The sequence below is a fragment of the Phaseolus vulgaris genome, chromosome 11 (assembly GCF_051622355.1).
Source record: "Phaseolus vulgaris cultivar YP4 chromosome 11, ASM5162235v1, whole genome shotgun sequence".
In the NCBI taxonomy this organism is placed as follows: Eukaryota; Viridiplantae; Streptophyta; class Magnoliopsida; order Fabales; family Fabaceae; genus Phaseolus; species Phaseolus vulgaris.
The window spans coordinates 49,802,518-49,825,826 of record NC_143508.1 but is presented as its reverse complement, the minus strand read 5'-3'; the positions used below and the strand labels follow the sequence as shown (position 1 = coordinate 49,825,826).

Genomic DNA, 23,309 nt, shown 5'->3' with positions numbered 1-23,309 from the left:
AATTATCCTTAACATAATGGGTTTGTACTCTTTTTGAATAATTAATAGGTGGATATTTTTATGGAAGTGTTGAATGTGTGTTTTAATGCATCACTTGAGCTAGTTTAGTTTAACTTATATTTTTAATTGAATTTTTTTTATCTAGCTTGTTTTATTTTTCAAATTAAAAATTATGTGTTTTTTTTTAAAATTTAAGTCATATTAATAAAACTTAAATATAATAAATTGATATAAATTAATATTTATTATTAAGATTGTCTTGATGTAGTGGTTAAAGGTTCTCCTTTGTAGACATTTGATCTTTAGTAATAACTTTATTATTAACTTTAATAACTTTAGTAATACATACACCCATAAAAAGTTTCTCAATATAAATTTTTTCTTACAAATCCTCATTACAAAAATATTTTTGATACCTAGTTGGATTTTGGGTATAATGTTTACCTTTACGGAGGACAATCGGAGTATCAAGTTCAATCAATGAAGCCAGAAGGGGCGGAGAAGTTGATACTAGAAGATGAAGGTTAATTGACTATAAAAGTTGGGGATGAGTGGAGCCTACACTCAATTCATGAAATATCAAACAATTAAAATTATAGTGAGAGAAGTAGATAGATATTTAAAATGTTTCACTAAACAACAAGCGCTACTTCTAGTCCCCTCAAGCAACCCGTTCAAGAGTCTTTCAAGCAACCCGTTCAAGAGTCTTTCACTAAGTATTCTTCATCTCTTCAAGACCACAAGTATTCTTACACATTTTCAGGTCGACAAATATTTTTGCACTTCTTCAAGTCACCTAGTATTCTTGGACCTTTGTAAGTCACCCAAGTTTCAATATCTATTGTAAGGGTGTTATTTGAGGAAATGATTTGATTGTATGTTGTGTGAACATGTAAAAATATTTAACTTTTATATTTTGGTAGTTAAGTTATTTTTTTATATTTGAACGGTTCTTGAATGTTATGTGATTGAATAATATGAATTTTATGTTAATGATGAAAATTGTATGAAATTAATGTTAAACATTTGTTGGGATTTTTTTATTCCACATAAGCTTATAATTATATAAGTTTTAACAATGTATTAGTAATATTTTTTAAACAAAACTTAGTTTTATAAAGAAATTTATAGAATTTGCATTGTAGTTGTTAAAAATTATTGGAATGTTACATTTAAAATTCTCGATTTTAAAAACTCATTACTATTATTTAATATATTATAATTAATTAATAAGATTAAATAATATTAATTATCCTCTTTAATTTATTTTTATTATCAACTTATTTAAATTTAAATTACTTGTACTTTCTAATTGTTACATGTAAGAGGTGTTCTATTTCTTCTCATGTTTAGTTGTGTGATAATTTTTTCAATAGGTTGTAACTATTTCTTTCTAATTTAAGTTTTATATAGCAGATATTGTTTTCTATTATTTCTTTTATCTAAACTATTCCTAAGGTACATATTCAAGAACTTTCAAGCCTTTTTAATTAGCAACAATTAGATAATATTATTAAGAAAAAAAATGAAAACATATAATTCCACCTTTATCATTCCATAATATAGGTAAAATTATTTTTACATTGGTCTAATTTAACATCAAATCAAACCATTTCTTTACACACATAAATGTATAAAAATCCAGATAGTAATAAAGGAAAAGAAATAAGAACACTCTTATACTTTGAATTAGACCATTGTCTTTCCTCTTCTACAATAGTCTCCAATTTGGAAAAAGTCGATCTTCTCTTATAATGAGATTTCATAATATGTGGTGCAACTTCACCCAAATAGTGCATGGTTTTTGTCTGTCTCATCATCATTGGATAATAAAATTCTTCAAGTGAGAACAAAATGTTGAAGTTTAAAATGATTCTAACAAAACGTTAGATGCAAGAAGAAGTTATTCAAAAGAGAGAAGTTCTTGAAATTGACATGGAAGGAAAATTAAGAAACTTGGAATATATAGTGGAGGTGTTAGTTATAAAGAATCTAAATATAGTTTTAGACTAAAAAAATGAGGAATTTGTTGAAAGTCCAATCATGAAGAAAACAACTTCCAAAGAAGTTGTTTGAATATTTCTTCCATGACAATTGTATAAATAAGAATCCTATAGAATTCTCAAATCATTAATTAACATGATATTTTAAAGAAAAATGAAATAAAAAAAATGGTGCAAAAACTAAATTGAAATTCAAATTAAGTTTAGCAGTTAAAATTATAAATTTGTTCAATAGTTAATTAAATTATGTACTTCAAATACTTACAAAAGGAATGAAATATTCCAAAAAAAAAGTTATTATTGTGGAAATGTAAAGCAGCATTAGTATAATGTGTATTGAAGATTAATTTTATTTTCATATTTTCCTAGTATTGAATCCAAGAAATTTGCTACTCTTAAATCAACTTCTGAAGTACAAAAATTTTATTTGGAAGACAACAATTTTAGAGATTTTCAAAATTCTTTGAAATCAAGTTATATGTACATCAAAACGAGTGATGAATATTACTTATACTTAACATAATGGCTTTGTAATCTTTTAGAACAATTAATATGTAGATTATTATTTATGGAAGTGTTAAATGTTTGTTTTTATGCACCACTTCACTTGGTTTAGTTTAATCTATATTTTAAATTGAATTTATTTTATCTAGCTTGTCTTATGTGTCAAGTTAAGAGTTGTTTTTTTAAAGTAAAAATTAAAAATACATCTTTTTTAAAATTTATTTATATTAATAAAAAATAAATTAAATTTAAAGCTAATAAATTAAATAAAACAAAGTAAATGATTTGTATGATTCAATTGGGAAATTTGGGATTGAGGTTCATCCTTCTCTCTCATTTGTATTTTTCAAAAACCTATAATATTCAATCTTGATTGATATTGATGCACATACAATAATCATTCATATCAAATCCTAAACCCTAAACCCTAAACCGTATACAAGATTATTAAGAGAGTCTTCTAAATATTAATTTATCGCATATTTATAAAAGGTCCTTATCATTATGAACATATGTTATAAATCAATTAACATTTCATGTTTATTCATAGAATTCAAATATGTTAAGTATTATCATTTAGGTCAGATGCTTAGAAGTACTTTCCAGTCAAATCTAAGAATCAAAATCATGAAAAAATCAAGTTTTGAAAATAAAATGATAATACAAATCATCAATCAAGAACTGAATGTTATAGATAAATATCACCTCAATACATAAGAGTTTAAACATATTATTCTCAATCCTAAAGGGGAGAATTAGCCACTCATGTTGGCCATTACAAGCATGGAAATCAAGAAAATAAGATCTAGGATGTTTCTCCTTGACGGTTGCCTCCTCTAGGGTTTTTCTATCTCTCTCTATTCTTCCAATGATGTCTAGGGTTATGTCTCACGCCTCCTATTTAACCTAATTGAGTTTGGGTTAAGTGACATCTCGCTTAAGCGAGTTATTACTTGTTTAAGCGAGTTTGATGAGAAAAAGCCTAACTTCATTAGAGTGAACTCGCTTGGGCGAGTTCCTTTAGAGGGATCATACTTGGGCGAGTTTGAACGAGTTTTAGGTGAGTTTCTAATGTTCCAGCTTTCTCTTTTCATCTTTCCATCCTCCTTAATCCATTTTATCTCCATTTTTCCATAAAATCCTAGAACTAACACAAATTTGGGAATAAATCGTTTACATTCATCTTATAATTAAAAATATGTAAAAAGATTTATAACTATTTTATCAATTAAAATCCATATGTGTCTATCTTTTTATATGTAATATTACTTAATTATGACACTTATCAATGTGGAAGGGACGTGGTCCCAAGTCTCAATTTCTATTGTAGGGATGTTATTTGATGAATTTTTTTTTATTATATGTTGTGTGAACATGTAGAAATATTAGATTTTGAGAGTTTGGTAGTTAAGTGTTGTTTTTTATGTTTGAAATGTTCTTAAATGTTATGTGATTGAATTATATGAATTGTTTGTGAATAATGAAAATTGTATAAAATTAATGTATGAGTGTTGTTTGATTATACATTAAGTATAAAAAGTATATGTTTTAACAAAGATGATCTAACTTCACTGATGATCTAAATAATGCAAACTAAGATATTAGGCGGAAAGAAGTTTAAGAGGGACTTCATACACATTGTGGGTGCTTGTAGTCACACAGTACTGGATGTTTGAACTTACCATGATCCTTAATGTATGGATTATATGTTAATCTCTAGTAGAGACATACTTAATGAGTCTTTCGGAAGAAGATGGATGCACGTGTATTTAATATGACTGTTGTGATTGTAAATGGATCCATGTATGGTCAATATGATTGAAATTAAATCAAAGTATAATGGATTGAAATGAAATCCAATTATTGTGATTGAAAATAGATCCATGTGTGGTCTATATGAATTATGTAATTGATATTGAAATTTTATATGACAGTGTTTGAAAGAATTCATATGAATGACTAATTTGATATGTTTTTTTTGTACAATATTAAGTATGTTATGAAATTTCTTTTCATTAACTTACCTTAGTTTTTTTTTTTTGTGAATTGTGATGGTTGTACTACAAACACGAGTAGATGTTGATACATGTGCACAGTATCAAGAAGGAAGGTCATAGGTGTTATGTTGGGTTTTTTTTTGTTCAGTATAAGCTTATAATTATAAAGTTTTAACCATGTATTAGTAATATTTTTAAAATTAAAACTCTTAGTTTTATAAAGAACTTTATAGTATTTGCATGGTAATAGTTAAAGAATATTGGGATGTTACATTTAAGATTCTCGATTTGAAAACATTATTACTATTATTTAATAAATTATAATTAATTAATTAATTAATAAGAAGAAAAAATATTTAATATCCTCTTTAAATTTATTTTTATTTGTAAACTTAGTTAAACTAAAAATTACTTGTACTTTCTAATTGTTATATTGCAAAAGATTATAATTCTTCTCAAATTTGGTTGTGTGATAATCTTTTCATTAGGTTCTCACTCTTTCTTTCAAATTTAACTTTTATATAGTCAATATTGTTTTCTATTATTTTTTTTATACAAACTATTTCTAGGGTACATGTTCAAGAACTTGCAAGACTTTTTAATTTGCAATAATATTAGATAACATGATAGGAAAAAAATGAAAAAGATATAATTCCAGCTTTATCATTCCATAATATAAGTAAAACTATTTTACATTGGTTTAATTTAACATCAAATCAAAACATTTCTCTACACACAAAAATGTATAAAAATCCAGATAGTAAGAAAGGGAAAGAAATAAGAACACTCTTGTACATTGAGTTAGACCCTTGTCTTTCCTCTTCTACAATAGTTTCTAATTTGACAAAACTTGATCTTCTTTTATAATGGGAGTTCAGAATATTTGGTGCAACTTCACCCAAATAGTGCATGGATTTTGTCTTTCTCATCATCTTTAGATAATGAAATTCTTCAAGTGAGAACAAAGTGATGAAGTTGAAATGATTCTAACAAAATGTTTGATGCAAGAAGGTATTCAAAAGAGAGAAGTTCTTGAATTGAATATGGAAGAAAATTTAAGAAACTTGAAATATATAGTTGAAGTGTTAGTTATAAAGAATCTAAATATAGTTTTAGTCTAAAAAATAGAAATTTGTTGAAAGTCCAATCACGAAGAAAACAACTTCCAAAGAAGTTGTTTGAATATTTCTTCCATGACAATTGTATATTTAGTGGCATGTGTAAAAATAAGACTCATATAGATTTCTCAAACCATTATAATTTTTTTAATAGTTAATTAAATTATTTATTTCAAATACTTGTTTTTCTACATATACAAAAGGATTGAAATATTTTAAAATTCGTGGATTGAAATATTGTAAAAAAGGTAGTATTGAATCCAAGCAATTTGCTACTCTTAAATCAACTTTTAAAAAACAAAAATTTATTTGGAAGACAACAATTTTAGAGATTTCCAAAATTCTTTCAAATCAAGTTATTTGTACATCAAATATATGTACTCTTTTAGAACGATTAATATGTATATCATTATTTATGGAAGTGTTGAATGTATAGTTTTATGCATCACTTGAGTTGATTTAGTTTAATTCATATTTTAAATTGATTTTTTTTAATCTAGCTTGTCTTATGTCGAGAATAAAAAAATATTTATATTTGAAAATTAATTAGTAAAACACTATAGTTTTATGTGATATGTTTGTTTTCATCTTTAGGTATATTTTTGACATTATTTTAATTATATTGCATTTAGTATTGTTAGGTAATGTTTTAAATCTGAAATGATTTTACACTTTCAAAATTGAATCAATTTCTATGTTGAGACTCTAACCAAAATACATCCAAACATGTGAGTGTTTTCTGGTCGAGAAGATTATATTTCACATTGTTTTCTATTATTTCTTTATATATATATATATATAAAGGTTTTGTATTATTGCAAAAGTAATTGTATGATATTTTAATTTAATTTCCTATTATTATTGTTAAGACTTTACAATGTTTATTTCAATCTAAGATGTTTATAAGACCCACATTTAAATAATTTTTTATTTCATTATTGAGAAAAAATGTTTTTAAGATATAAAAATATATTTTTTATTCTCATAATTTAAATTCTTAAATTTTATATCATATCATTATATTTCAATAGAAATTTTTTGTAAGATCTAAATATTAAATTTATTTCCCTAAATATGATCTAAAAAAATTTAGAATGCAAGTAGTTATTAACTTGTTTTTAATTAGCAACAAAACTATATCTAACACATTTAACAAAAGATATTTAAAAATATAATTTTAGTCTTTATTGTTCCATAATAATATAGGAACTTTTTTTTTACATTTGTTTGATTGAACACCAATTCAAACCACTCCTCTGCACAACAAAATGTATAATAATCCAGATAGTACTAAAGGGAAAGAAACAAAAACACTCTTGGACAATGAATTAAACTCTTGTCTTTCATCTTCTACAATTGTCTCTAATTTAACAAAATTTGATCTTCTTTGATGACGAGACTTTAAAACGAATGGTGCAACTTCATCCACATAGCACATGGATTTTGGCTTTCTTGTCATCATTTTAGATGATGAAATTGAAGTAAGAACAATTGGAGAATGTTATATAGGAGAAGGTATTCAAATGATATTGAAGAGAGTAGTTAATGAATTGAATATGGTAGAGAATTAAGAAATTTGAGATATATAGTCGAGAGTGCTAGCTGTAAAGAATCTAAATATAATTTTGAACTAAAATTGGAGAACATATTGAAGATCCAACCATGATAAAATTTATTTCTAGAAAAAGTTAGCTTGATAATATTTCTTCCATGACAACTATATCTTTGGTGGCATATGTTAAAATAAGACTTTTATGATAAAGAGTCTTAAAAAAAATTCCTTGAAGTTATATTCCTTTATTCAAGTGTTAAATTCTATTATTGGTAGCATTGTAACTTATTATTTTAAGGTATATCACTGACCTTCTAAAGTATTTAAAGACTTGGATTCGTAACTTTATATGTTATGAAGACATCCAGAAAAGATGCTTGGTCTCAATTAGGCAAAGTTGGACTTGTAGTCCTAAAGAGGAAGGTGATCTTAGAGTATTCAGTTAGAAAGAAGAAAATCAAGTGTATTTACTTAAAATTACTTGAGTTTTATCTAACAACTTTCAGTAGGTTGAAAACGTGGGTAAGGTTCATCACCCCCAAAAACCAAATTCTTGGTAGGAATACTTCTTCTTTTACGTGACATGGTAGCATATTAAAGGATACGGATACCACAGTTATAGAAGGATCCTAATATTAATTGGGTGTCTTTTCTAATTATCAGTTGTTTCTCTTTATAGAGGAGAATAATTTGGTGTCTTTTCTAATTATCAGTTGTTTCTCTTTATAGAGGGGAATAACCTTTATTTTGTCTTGTGTGTTATGATTCTAGTATTTAATTATTGATTCTTTTCCTCTTTAGTTAAACGTAGAATGAGTGTACTACTTGTATATATTCAGACCATTTGTTTTTATTTGAATAACAAGAAAGAAGAGATATTCATTCTCATATAATTTGTCTTCAGTTTACTCTTTTGTTCATCTCTGTTCTCTTTTGTTCATCTCTATTCTATTTTGTAATATGGTATCAGAGCTCTGGTTGCTACATTTATCTATGGGTGAAATTGTTGATCCCTCACAAGATCTTTATTCACCTTACCATGTTAGTTTATCAGATAATTCATCCTTGAATAGAGTTTACTCTCATTACACAACAAGATAGGCAAGTTTTTGGTGATCAATTTAAGGCAATGATTGCTACTAGTAAAGGAGGTTATAATAAAAATGCTATGATCTATGGCATGGGTGGTGGATATGGAAGAGGAAGTTATGGAAGAGGATATACTTCCAAAATTTGCAGTTATTGTGGAAAGACAGGGCATACCATTGATACATGCTATAAAAAGCATGGTTTTCCACCTTATTTCAAATTTAAAAATCAGAACCATCATCAAAGTCATGCAGCCTTCACAATACAAATTTTAACAATAATGAGCAGAATCATGAAGGTTCAAAGTCAGAAGTGGAGTCTCAACAAATTGGTTTTACTCCTGAGCAGTATCAAACATTGTTAGCTCTTTTACAACAGGTCAAATCCAGTGACAATGTTTCTAGTCAAGTCTCTATTATTCCTTCCAACATGACAACACAAACTGGTAATAATTCTATTTCTTCTTCTAGTTCTTAGATTATTGATAGTGGTGCTACTGATCACATTTGTTCATCCTTAACTTACTTCACTTCGTATCGTCAAATTGATCATATTTATGTCAAATTACCAAATGGAAATCAAGTCATTGCCAATTATTCTGGAAGTGTTTTACTCAATCAAAATCATGTCATAGACAGTGTTTTGTATATTCCTTGCTTCACTTTTAATCTTCTTTCAGTAACAAAATTGGTTGATAGACTATCTTGTGTTCTTACCTTTGATTCTAATGTTTGTCACATTCAAGACAAAAACTCCTTGAAAATAATTGGTTCTCCTAAGATGCAAGATAGACTTTATATACTCAGGATCCCATCTTACCAGAAATTTCAAATTAAACCCCTTGAATCTACACACATCATCAATACTATTAATGTCAGTGCTAATGATCTAGAAACCCTTTGGCATTTTCGATTAGGTCATATTTCAAATAAATGTATTGATGTTATCAAGAATAAATTTCCTTTTGTTAAATATAACAAATCTTTTGTTTGTGATGTTTGTCATTTTGCAAAGCAAAAAAGACTTTCTTTTCCTATTAGTACATCTAAATCGGAAAAATGTTTTGATTTGATTCATGTAGATATTTAGGGACCATACTCAATACCATCAATTCATGGTTATAAATATTTCTTGACCATAGTTGATGACTATTCGAGGTACACATGGATTTTTCTTTTGAAACAAAAATCTGAAGTTGTTAAGGTTTTGGAACATTTTCTTATTTTTGTTCAAACACAGTTTGAGACAACAATAAAAATAATAAGAAGTGATAATGGAACTAAGTTTGTCATGACTAATTTTTTTGTCAGTAAAGGAATAATACATCAAACATCATGTGTCAATACTCCACAACAAAATAGTATAGTTGAAAGGAAACATGGTCATTTATTAGATGTAGCAAGAGCTCTTATGATACAATCTCATTTACCCAAAATTTATTGGTCATATTCTGTGATACATGTTGCGCGTATTATAAACATGTTTCCCACACCTGTTTTAAACTATTCTTCCCTTCATGAAATGCTTTTCAAAACTGATGCAGATTTTAATGGATTAAAGGTGTTTGGTTCTTTATGTTATGCTAGCACTTTGTCAACAAATAGAAGAAAATTTGATCCAAAAGCATCAAAATGTGTTTTTATTGGTTGTCCAAGGTGGACAAAAGGATATATTTTGTTGAATATTCAATCAAGAGAAATTTTTGTGTCTAGCGATGTTGTCTTTCATGAACATGTTTTTCCATACCAAAGGGTTCAAGATACTAGTAATGAAACTAACAGTCCTGATATTGATGATCAAATTTTGTTTGCTGAAGATCAATTTGTCTTAAGTCAGCCATCACAAGTCATTCTTGCACCTTGTGAAAATACACCTTGTGATAATGTTGAAAATGGCAGTGATAATAATTGTGAGTCACAAATTGAGGTTTCAGACGTAGATTGTTTCCATATAGACCAAAACCTCAATGAAAATCATGCTATAGAACAAAGTTCTGAATCAGATCCATCTGTTCGAATGAGCACAAGAATAAAAAGATCATCTGAGTATTTAAAGGATTATCATTGTAATCTTAATGTTTCCAGTACATCTTCAAGAGTTAAATATCCTTTGAATTCTGTTTTGTCTTATAGCAATTTATCATCTTCTTACAAATGTTTTGTTATGTCTCTTTCTTCAGATGTTGAGCCAAACACTTATTCTGAAGCTATGAAACATGACTGTTGGAGAAAAGCTATACAATGTGAGATATCTGCTTTAGAGTCAAATCAAACTTGGGAGACTGCTCTTCTGCCTAAGAACAAAGCTGCCATAGGTTGCAAATGGGTATTCAAAATAAAATATAAGGTTGATGGGACAATTGAAAGGTATAAAGCAGGGTTAGTGGCAAAGGGATATACACAAACAGAAGGCATTGACTACCTTGATACTTTCTCTCCAGTAGCAAAGATGACCACCATAAGGTTGTTTCTTTCTTTAGCTTTTATTTATAATTGGGAATTGAAACAATTAGACATAAACAATGCCTTTTTACATGGAGATTTGAAAGAAGATGTATACATGGTTGTTCCTCCTGGATTGACTTCTATTCCACCAGGAAAAGTTTGTAAACTAAAAAAGGCTTTATATGGCCTTAAACAAGCCAACAGAGAATGGTTTGCCAAACTGTCATCATTTTTGCTTTTTATGGGATATACTCAATCTATGAATGATCATTCCTTGTTCATTAATTCTTCTGAAGGATCTTTTACAGCATTATTGGTATATGTGGATGATATAATATTGACAGGAAATGATAAAGAAGAGATTGCTCGAATCAAACAAGCCTTGAATCAGACATTCAAGATTAAAGATCTTAGGAATTTAAGATATTTTCTTGGTCTAGAAGTAGTAAGAAGTAAGACAGGAATAATGGTAAATCAAAGGAAATATGCATTGGAATTATTAACAGATGTAGGTCTTTTAGCCTGCAAACTTGCACCCACTCCTATTGATAATCATGAGAAATTCTCTTCTACTAGAAGTGTTCCTTTCACAAACATTCAAGCCTACAAAAGATTGATTGGAAGACTTATGTATCTCACTAATACCTGACCTGACATAACATTTTATGTGCAACAACTTTCTCAATTTCTTGCTAAGCCTACAATTGCTCACTATAATGCAGCAATTAGAATTCTCAGATATATCAAAGGGGCTCCAAGTCTTGGTCTATTTTTCTCCTCCACTACCTCTGTTCATCTGAAAGCCTTTTGTGATAGTGATTGGGGCACATGTAGTGATTCAAGACAATCAGTGACTGGTTTTAGTGTGTATCTTGGAAATTCTCTCATATCTTGGAAATCAAAGAAGCAAGGAACAGTATCAAAGAGTTCTTGTGAAGCTGAATACAGGGCAATGGCCACTGTTACATGTGAAATTCAATGGCTAACTTATCTTCTTCAAGATTTCAAAGTTCCTTTTGAGCAACCATCTCTTTTATACTGTGACAATGACTCAACAAGATACATTGCAGCAAATCCAGTGTTTCACGAGCGTACAAAACATATAGAAATAGATTGTCACGTGGTCCGGGAAAAATTAAAGAAGGGTCTCATCCATTTGCTTCCCATTTCCACCACAGAGCAACTGGCTGATATTTATACCAAAGCTTTAAGTCCTCAATCTTTTAAGAATATTTGTTCCAAGCTGGGTCTCATCAATATTTGCTCCCCAGCTTGTGGCGGGGTATTAAAGGATACGGATACCAGAGTTATAGAAGGATCCTAATATTAATTGGGTGTCTTTTCTAATTATCAGTTGTTTCTCTTTATAGAGGAGAATAATTTGGTGTCTTTTCTAATTATCAGTTGTTTCTCTTTATAGAGGGGAATTACCTTTATTTTGTCTTGTGTGTTATGATTCTAGTATTTAATTATTGATTCTTTTCCTCTTTAGTTAAACCTAGAATGAGTGTACTACTTGTATATATTCAGACCATTTGTTTTGATTTGAATAACAAGAAAGAAGAGATATTCATTCTCCTATCCTTTGTCTTCAGTTTACTCTTTTGTTCATCTTTGTTCTCTTTTGTTCATCTCTATTCTATTTTGTAATATAGCAAAACTTGGATTAGAGCTTTTGAAGATCATTCTAGATGGGTGTTGGATTAAAGAGAGGATATGTCGTAATTGCATATGGTTAAAATTCTAGAGGAAAATGCTTATCTTTTAAAGACGAAGGTAAAGGATGTTTGGAATGGCCAATTTACAAGTAAATGTACAATATATAAGTGGGGACAATCGTTATCTTATAAGTCAATTTTGTGAGGATGAGTTAAACTTAAACTCACTTCCTAATATGGTATTAGAGTTTATCCTGACGAGGGGCCTTTTGTGTCACTCACTATCATATCATTATCGGACCACCTACAAATATGTAATCTCGTGTACAATATGTTTATGCCTCAACATAAAAGGAGTGTGTTGAAGATCCTACATCTACTAGAGATAAGACCAATTTACTATATATAAGTGGGGACAATCCTTACCTTATAAGTCAATTTTGTAAGGATGAGTTATGCTTAAACTCACCTCCTAAAATAGATATTCTTACCAATGTTTTGGATGATATGAAGTTGGCGTTATTATCAACCTATGTGGACTAGGGTTGTAGATGGATTTATGTCTCATAAAGTTATGAATTGAAACAATGTGGGATTCATCTTAGTTCAGTTTGTCAACTTTGACATGATAATTAGGAAAATATAAAACATTAATTTTACATTGCAAAAAAGTATAACTTATTTTTTGTATTGGTTATAGGATGTCTTAAATTGTGTTATTTAACATCACTCTTTCTTAATGAGTGTTCTAGATTATAGTTCCAATTTTCAGGTTCTAGTAAAGAAAAAGACTATCATTAATATGGATTATTTGGAAGATGAGAAATGCTTCTTAACTTGCATATATCAACTTTATCCATTATTATTGGCAGTTGTGATCTAATGGGAAACATGTCTAAGGATATAATGGCTAATAGTGGATTGGTCTTTGAACTTTGATTTATTGTGGTATTCAAGGTCATGCTAGAAAAGCTTCAAAAGTATTTCTTATGTTTTGGAAAGTGTCTTGTATTGGTTTTGTAAAGTGATGTTGATGGTGCAACTATAGGAGCTCTTGGTTTGATAGTGAAATTTTTAGATATAATGTTAGTGAGTACATTGAAACTCTTCTTTTTTGGGTGTTGAGTTAGCTTTGAAATAAAAATTTGTGTGTATCATCTTGATTACTTAAATCACGATTGCTAATGGATATTTTTTTTTTTTAACTAGAATGTGATTATTCTTTGGTTGTGATTGTCTTTAAAATTACTTTCATTATGTCATAAATAATAGATTCATAAATAATAGAATGATGAACTTGTTATATGTGAATGTATAAAGCTATTAGTTATTTTGTTATCCACATTTATAAAGAAAATAACAAATATGTTGAAAAATTGACTAATATTGGATTGAACTAGTATTTCTCAATAAATCCATTTGGACTTCTAGAATATAAGTTTACTTAATTTTAAATGAGTTTGATGTGATCATCTATGGTTTGTTGGATTTATTTGCATCTTTTCTTTTTATCTTTCTAATAAACTTTTCTCTAAAAAGCACATAATTAATGAAGTCAAGGTGTTAATCTAAACAAAAGAATCTAAATTCCAATTCAAATTAAAAACTAAGAAAACTAAATTACAAATTGTATTAATAGACTTATTTAGTTAAATTATTTACTTTAAATACCTGCCTTCGTGCCTACTTTAAAAGGATGAAAATATCTTTAAAAAAATGTATTATAGAAATGTAAAAGAGCATTATTGGTCCAAAATAAAATGAATTTAGATATTGTAGATAAAATGCAAGACTAATTATATATTATTCTATACATATATCATCTTAAGTTTACATCACAAACTCAATATTATGCTCTTATTTAAAATAAAAGAAACAATAAACGTAATATATACTCAACTTTTACCTATAATGAAAAGGTTTGTAATTATAAATTAAACAGTATAACAAATTGAATAATTTTATAGGAAGATTTCATAATGAGGCATCCTATGAATTAATTTGGTTTAAAAATATTCAAACTCCGTATGAAGTCAACAAGGTTACAACTTGCCCATGTTTGACTAAGGGAAGACCTAAAAACATAATGGATTTTACTAAGAATAACATCACTCTTTCTTTTCTTTACTCTTGTACATTTTCTTCTTTTACACACGTTATTTTAACTCTTCCTCTCTTACATTCACGCAAGTACTCTTCTTCATCTCACCTTTCTGGTTCTTCTTTCCCTCACTTAATTTATTTTCCATCCTTTTTTATTCAATTAAATGTCACATTCTCTCTCCTAAGGTGCAACATTAGATTTTTCTCAAGGAATTGTCTGTCATTGTGAACCTGGATGTGAACAGTAGGTAATAAAGTTCTAGACCATCCAAAGAGAAATCCACAATCCAAAATTGTAATTAATATATTGAAAATAAACTCTTATTTGTACAAAAGGAATCGCGAATTCTGGACCGCATGGAATGGAGAACAATACAGCCACTGGCGTTGTGAGGTTGCTAGTTCCTTAAATTTTCTACCAACATACAACTTCCAAGAAAATCAAGTTTTACCAACGAAATTAAAACTAAATTCTGCTGCAAATCATCAGCAGTCAGCAACAGAATAGATGAAGACGAAGGGTCCAACTTCTAAGCTTACAGGAATATTATCTTAAAATACAAGTACACCAAGGAATTATGATTTGGGCTTCTTTGGGTTATCCGAGTTTGATGTCTCAGCTTTCCTCTTAATTCCCAGAAAATGCTCTACCTGAAACAATTAAAAAATATTAACATAAACATCTGAAAAATATACCATAAAAGCTTAAACACGCCCTGAATTACCTTTCGATCACCAAGCATAGGTGTCAAGCCACCAGGAAGATCCTTCTCAACAGTTGCAAAACCACTTTTTGGGTCACTAGTTTGTCTGCCAATAAAAAATCAAACAGTCCCATACATTGGTATACCAACTAAGCAAAACAAGGAAATAAGAGAAGATAGAAGAAACTACACAAAACCATGCTTGCAATATTTACATAATTCCTTTGATATTTTCGAAGACTTTCGAAATTCAGTACAAGACCTTTAATTTTTACTGCCATCATATCATAGGGAAAATAATAAAAATAGGTTTCGTAATGCAACTCCTAAAACAATACACTGTTCCAACTTCCAGAGCAGTTAATCTGGAAACACTACAAAATGGCCAACCCCAAGAATGCTACGAAGGATCACAAAGCAGCAGACATACTAGATAGTGAATACAATACAAAAGGTGACCAGCATCCCGTGACAGTCCTATTGGGCCCAATCAAAGCAGTTTGACATTAACTCTAGTTACTTCTTAGCATGCCAAAATCACTTTTTGCCACCAACAATTTCTGTAAATTTTAAAATGGGTTCTGAAAGCTGGTAAGGGGAATAACTGGACTTTTTTTGCCAAAAAACTGAGATGAAAATTAAATGACAAGAAATGGACTGGCAATCTCATCATGAAAAAAGGAAAATACAAGGAATTAATAGAACTAAGTTATATACAATACAAAGCCTGCCCTCTATTCTAGATAAACAATCAAAGATACAGATCACTATATGCACCAGCACAAACTGGCCTTTACACCAAAATGAGACATGAATTAAAAGAGAGTACAGTGTTTTCAGACTATGGAAAGGAAATTATCTTAGTTTCAGATGCATGTCCCGTCATCCCAACAATAACTTTATCAGTAAATCACAAAACGAGACATGCTCCAAGTTTCTCATTTCATTTCATGCACACAGATTTTAAATTAAAACTTCAGGAATTATTGGTTTGCATAAAATTAAAAACATACCCTGGTTTAACATGACCACTAAGAACAAGATAGGGGGTCTGCAAACGGGCTTGAGCTTCCCTCATTCTCTCCACAGACAGTGATGGTGTATCTGAACTCTTCATTTGCTTCATCTTCAATTCTTCTTGATATTGCTTCATACGCTTCTCTTGCTTCATTTTTCCTGGTCCTTTACCGTGGAACTTATGAGAAATCATTCGAAAGGCTTCCTTAGGGGTCAACTGGAATCAACAAAAGAATAAGTCAAAGAAGGACGAGTGATGTTCCACAACAATTTGAAAACTGAAACTTGGAAAGAATTTACAGCTGATTAATAAATGCACTTATGATAGTAGCAATTTCAAGGTTCAGTTTCATTTTTATTATAATCACTGAGCACCCAAACCATGAAGAACTAGTTAAGGTAGATGTAGGGGATAGGAGGGGTAGATTGTGACGGCGGTGGTGTAGAAGTAGTGTCCACAGCTGTTGACAGTGGTGGTGGAGATGAATTAACAAGAGCAAGATCACTAATCATCGTTGTGGCTTCATCAAGCTCTGGATGGATACCATGAAGAAACTAAAACTAAGCTGAAAGAGAAAGGTTTATGTACACTACAAACAGTGTTGGCAATAGTTGACGGTGGAAAATTGCAAAAAGCTTAAAATCCACTATATCATATAGAGGATAATGCCCTCATCATATTTCTGAGAAGCTTGAAGATAAGAATTTTCTTCTCTAGTGACAGCAAATTAAATCAGTAATCAAGGTTCATTGTCTCCAATATCTCATTGTACGAATCATACCAATCCAGAGTATATCTCTTGGAAACAGGATCAACTCCTTCTTGCATGGTTACAAACTTCTTTCTTTAGTTCAATCCTTTCTAGGTACACTAATGAACTAAAGTTCACTCATTAAAGGTACACTAATGTACTAATGTACGACAATTACAATCTGAACTGTGCAATTACATACTTAATAATTGTCTTGTCAATGAATTTTTACTTCCCATTAAAGCGTTAGTTGATTCTCTTCATTCAATTGGTGAACCTTTTTCACTAAAAAACACCTCAATGCAATTCTAGAAGGCTTACCTCAAGAATGCGATTATGTTACTGCTCTAATAAAAAGTCGACCTGATGATATATTACTATTGAAGAGGTTGAACGTCATATTCTCAAATAAAAGAAAAGGATAAATCCAACAAACTTGCTCCACTTAATAAATAATTCTAGAATACAGATTTGATAAACCCAACTGCTGAATTATGTGGCATTATCTTGATGATCACGAATGTCAACTTTTAGATGAATTAAACTTGCATGTATTCCTGTAACTAAATTATATGAAGTTTTTTATATTCAACTTAATCATTGAGAACTCTCAACAAAAAGTTGAATTAATGAAATTCAATGTGTATAAAGCATTATCAAGTGACTGATCTTAAAGTTTGTCTAATTATTTTATTCCAAGGAAAACATATCAATGCAGTGATCCTGCACAATGCTATATTGGTGCCTTTAAAAATTAAAATAAAAGGTAAAGAATGTGGAAAACTTACGATTCTCCCAAATTCATCAGTCCTTTCAATGCGAATCTCCCTTTTTTTCTGAGTTTCCTTCTCATCATCATCTACAATTCCAACCAATTTACTTTTCTTCTTGTCCATGTTTCTGCCACCCCATTCAATGCTTTCCTTAAGTGTCCCTCGCTCTTTAAGCAATTTCAAAGCACCTGACAATCCTTTCCCTACAGCAACTTCATGGATAGTTTCATCAGGAACTATTTCCTCTTTGTCTTCTGTATTGGGTTGTTCATCTTCATTAGTTTCTTGAACTTCGGTCCATCCACCAGCCACGTTAGTCTTTTCTTCATCAGGAACTATAGCCTCTTCATCATCATGCATGAAAACGTCTTCACTTTCTGGTTTACGTGCCTCTGAAAAGTATAAAGTAACATACCTAAGTTATATCTACTATCAGCTTCCCCATAATACACTGTATGGGCAACCACTTCCAAAATGCTTACAAAGAATTTACAAGTCGGAGCACATACTGTACTCAACATAAAAATGAAAGATCACATCACGAACATTCAAATTATTATTGTCATTGACATAGATGTAATGGAATAAATATTATATAGAAGATAGCCAACAATCACCAGAATTCTAGCAATCCAAATGGAAATAAAAAGAAAACTGATCCACTTTTACACTTAAACAGGACAGTCATACTCATGAAGTAGTATGAAATTCATTATATTAGAAACCACAAATAAATCAGAATTACCTTCATCAATGTGGAGACCCCAGACAAATTCTTCCATCTCTGTGAAGACCACCTTGTTTTCTCGTGACTCTCCAGCCGTAGGGTTTTGACTATCAGTCTCATTATCATGATTAGAAGTAGCAAGCAACGCGATAGCTTGAGGACCAGATGCCCCTCCTTCTTCATGCTTTTTAAGAGCTAATCTTCTTGCTTTCTCTAAGGATTTACGAAGATCCTCATCATCATCTACAAAAGCTGGAGTTTCATCATCTTCTGTTTTAACATTGAGAGTTTGTTCCCGCAGCAATTTGGAGGCTTCATCTGCTTTAGCATAAGCAGACTGGTAAGCATTACTTCTCATCTTAGCATCTAATCTTTCTTGCTCTTCTTTAATAGCTTGCCTCCTCACACTGCTCCGAGAACCCAGGTCACCAACACCCAATCCTGAAGAAACAGCTTCAGCTTCAAGGGCCTTAATGTCCAGCTTATCTTTCTTCCGCAAGGATTTTTTCTTCTTAGGCTTCTTAAATTTTAGCATTTCTTCATGAGTATAGTAATCTGATGATACCTTTCCATATGAAGTAAGATCTTCAAAGGTATTCGTGGAAACACCTGATAACCTTCTTCGCAGCTGGAAGGTAGAAAAAGATACCCCTCAGGAAAAAATGAAAAAAGCAAAACAGATAAAAAGAATGTCCATCACAATAGGAAGAGAAGAACAGAATGGCCATGACAATATTTCATAAAACAAAAGCATAATTAACCTCTTCAAGTTTCTTCTCAGCTTCACCTGAGAATCGTCCCTTTTCATCCAAAGTTACACCCTGAATAGAAGAATCTAATGAGTACATGAATTCACAAAAACTACCCTACTCATCCTTTTTTTGGAATGTAACAAGAGTAGCAAACCTCTTCTGCAACTGGATCATCATATTGTGGCAACATTTTCTTCTCCGAGAAGGGATCATCATTGAACCTGAAATTGAGAGAACAGTCTTAATACAAATTCTTTCTTTTTCATTAGTTCATTTTAGTTTATATCCCATTATTTCACTAACAGATTCAAAGCAATGAGAACGTCTTACTTATCATCATAAACACCAGTTTTCTTTTTTGCCGCTTTATAAGCCTCGTCTCGTTGTTTCTGCTCTCCAATTTCAATGTTCTCGAGCATATCAACATCTGCCATGTGAGAACAAAAACTCTAACTAAGATGTGTCACACACTTCAAACTTACACAAACTGTGCAGCAAGCAATTGTACCTTCATTAACATCACCATCAGCAAGTATGGGCTGATCTTTAATAGTTAGAACTACTGTACCGCCTTCCATAACTTTATCAAGGCCATGGAGAACTTTCAGCCCCGCCAAGTTCTCTGTCAGATATTCAATATACAAGTATATTTTGTCAACCAGATTATCAACAATCAAACAAAGATTCATAACCCTCCAAGAACTTAAATGCCCTAAGCTGTTGGATATAGTGTTTTAACTTTTAACAACAGTTTTTCAGGTGGCATTGGACATCATCAATACCAATCAGGTTGTTCGTCAACCATAGTTGTCCATATCAAATGGTGGCAAAGTGTTCGACTAATCAACTGCTATTGTAGTATAGTGGATAGGTGAATGCCCGCACTATAAAAAATGCAATGGATAAATTGCATATAATTTATACAAATGGTAAAATACATATATAATCTAGATATTCTTGATTATATAGTATATACTCCTTATTTCTATCATTATAACAAGTTTCTTAGCCATTTATAATAAATAAATCTGATTCAAATGGATTTGTTGACTTTGGTGGTCCAGGTGGTTTTACATTTTGACCATAGTCACCAACCTAATTTGTAGGACATGCACAATGTAGAGTACAAGTACACATTGGCCAATGCAGACATTGATAGAATACAACTGGAATTTTAGACTTAGGTCCCACATAGAATAGAAAATTACAGCAGAAGCCAGAGTTTTAACAGAGAATCCAAAGAACTTTCAAATGCACTCTCTAACTAGCCCTATTTTCATACAGAACGCATCATATGCAAAAAATTAAATAAACAATTCTATAAAACATAATAACTAATAACCATCAGATCATACATAAAAATAAATGCTCCTAAAAATACATTACTGAACCTAATAACCGTATGTTATCACACCAGACATAGAATAATTGCTAATATAATCTGCCACAAGGCAGATTCCTACACCTCTTTCTGGAATAAACCTACCAAAAAGGTTAATTAGGCATGAATCTGCCAACAGATCATCCAGTCAACTGAATTTCTCAGTTCCATCAGCCACGCTGACAAGTCTCCCATTATACACACAAATAGCTTTATTTATTCTTATTGCCAAAAGTTTAACCAAAAGAAAAGAAAGACTCACGAGAGAGAGAGAGAGAGGAAAGAACAATCAAAAGATAAGAAAGAGGATTTATAATCTGTTGAACAATCAGTCCAACAATAATTTCTACAAAAAAATAGTTTGTGTTTCTCCTGTTTTTATCCTTGTAGTTATTCCCTCACTAGAAATAAGTCATAAAATCTAGATGTTGATTTTGAAAAGACAAATTAAGATGAAATGAAGGGAAGAATTTGCATTTCTGAAAGAATTTCCTCTTTGCCACTACCAGCAATGTTGGATACTTCATTAGTCCCAGTTAGAAGAATTTCCTCCACCAAGGTAATTAGGTATTTGGAAACAAAATGCTTTTTGGAAAATAAGTTAATGCGAAAAAAATAAGATGGGCAAGGGAAAGATGGGGATGGCGCAAAAAATGCAAGTTTCACCTATAAAATAATATGTCAACAGCAGCTAATGCAACTTGAAAAGTTTTAGCTTTTATGAAGTTAATTATAAAACTTTACGACTACAAGGACTTTAAAGTTTTAAGCTGCAGGGAGCTTATAAAGAATTATAATGAAATAACAAGGAGCTACCCATTGATTAAATGCCTAACTTTAGTTGTGAATATAATTAGTATAATGGTGTTAAAAGTAATTGTGCTTAAAGAGTAGTAAAACTTTTATTATTTATTCTTGACACTTCATTTTAATAAGAAATAAAGAAAAAATCACCATTAATGAAAATATGCCAGCTCATTGCATAAAAATATGAATCTTTCATGTTTTATTTAATTTGAATATACATCTATTGTATAATCTTTCATATTATTATGCAACACAGGAGTAAAGTCATAACATTTATCAACCCCAAAAGTTTCTAGCTGTTCTTAAAAGTTATCCCAAAACCTCTAACAATAAATCGGGAATTCAAAAATAATTTCTTTGGACAATAGGTGGGGAAGGGAGGAAAAAGAAACGGAGAAATTTACCAGTGTGTTGGGCTGTATCCTCATCGTCACTTCCCTCTACTGCAATGTTGTCCTGTGAAGTTTTTAGCATGTTGTAATGATTACATCTTTAAACTGGGAGAAACAGTATCTTACAGATCATAAAATATAGGTACAACATGAAGTTGGGGAAAACCTGCTCCTCAAAAATCTTTGAGAGCTGCAATGCTTTTTTCTTTTCTATCTTGCGGCTTTTTGTAACCCATGCTGAAATCTCAGAATCGGCTTCAGACTGTTTCTTTGTCCTTGATTCTTTCATACTGTCCAAAATAAGAATATTATCAAAACATAAAAGTCTCATGCTTTCAAGTTTTAAGCCTAGAAATGTAGTACTAAGAACACAATCATCAAAATATGCCAGTAAGTTGACAGCAGAAATGCTAGCATAAAAAAAGCCAAAATTTAAATAACATTATGTTATGTTCGGATGGAGGTAAGGGGAAGGAGGGGGATATGTAACTAAAATCCTTGTTTAGAAGATTTTTAAGGAGGCAAATTGAGAGATATGTGATCCTCTTCCTTTCACCCCAAGGTGAAGGATTACTTTTATTTAAGAGACATTTGCTTAAAAAATTAACGAAAATAATATCTAATTTTTTTCAATTAATCATATGTTCTGAAACAAAAACTGAAAAGGGAAACATTGCTTTCTAAGAAACTAGAGAGAACCTTATGGTAGGGGTAAAAAAAAGCTCCTAAAGAAATCATAACATAATGGCATTTCATTTTTAAAACATATCCAAACAAACTAACAAGAGGGATGGCGACTTCCTTCCTTTAATCTTAACTACAACACCTAAACAATAGAAGCAAGCAAAAGCTTTCCTTACTTAAACATCCAAACAGTGGGAAGTAATTCTACATCCACCTCCTCCAATTCCTTTCCCGTCTGCACGAAAACTTTAAAAAAATACACAAGTTTCTAATATCCTACCCTAATGAAATTGACACAAACTAACAAACCAAAACCATCGTACCCAAGATCAAATAACTAACTAGCTCCTAATTAACAATTAAACCAGAAACCTACATCATTCTCTCAGCTAATAAACAAATAAATAAATAAGTTTAACAAAGTATAAGCTCCTGTATTACAAACCTAAATTCGAAAGTTCTGAAACAGAAATTCGAATACAAAATAACGCAATGAAAACATTTATCAAACACCTTAAAGGCAGACACCAAACCCTAGATGGGAACGCAAACTCAGGCGGTGAAGAACCGAATTCGCGAATTTGAATAAACAAAAAGAAAAAACATGATGAATTGAAATTGAGAATGTTGAAAAAATATGTTGAAACCAAAGTACCTTGAGAGAGCTTTCGAATTGAAACGAAACCTTCGGATGCGAACGAAAACAGGCTTTGGTTCAGTTCAGAATTTGGGTGTCACTACTGACGCTCGAAACGCAGCGTTTCGTCTACCAAAGGATGTTGTTTTTGTTCAGTGGGAGGAGGAACGAAGACAAAGTTGCTTTGTAAAATCTCCTTGAAAATTTTACCCTTT

At 30.5% G+C, this 23,309-nt stretch overlaps 1 protein-coding gene across 1 annotated transcript; it reads right to left on the bottom strand.

Moving 5' to 3' along the window:
- Positions 1-14,745: 14,745 nt before the first annotated feature.
- On the bottom strand, positions 14,746-23,309 carry DOT2 (SART-1 family). Its single transcript, XM_068622908.2, has 12 exons — positions 23,113-23,309; positions 21,940-22,063; positions 21,786-21,837; positions 19,702-19,815; positions 19,524-19,620; positions 19,348-19,414; positions 19,203-19,262; positions 18,460-19,069; positions 17,730-18,106; positions 16,186-16,406; positions 15,194-15,278; positions 14,746-15,119 (listed from the first exon to the last, which is right to left on the bottom strand). The coding sequence occupies exons 2-12, from the start codon at positions 22,060-22,062 to the stop codon at positions 15,045-15,047; spliced, it is 1,881 nt and encodes a 626-aa protein (XP_068479009.2). The 5' UTR covers position 22,063; positions 23,113-23,309; the 3' UTR covers positions 14,746-15,044.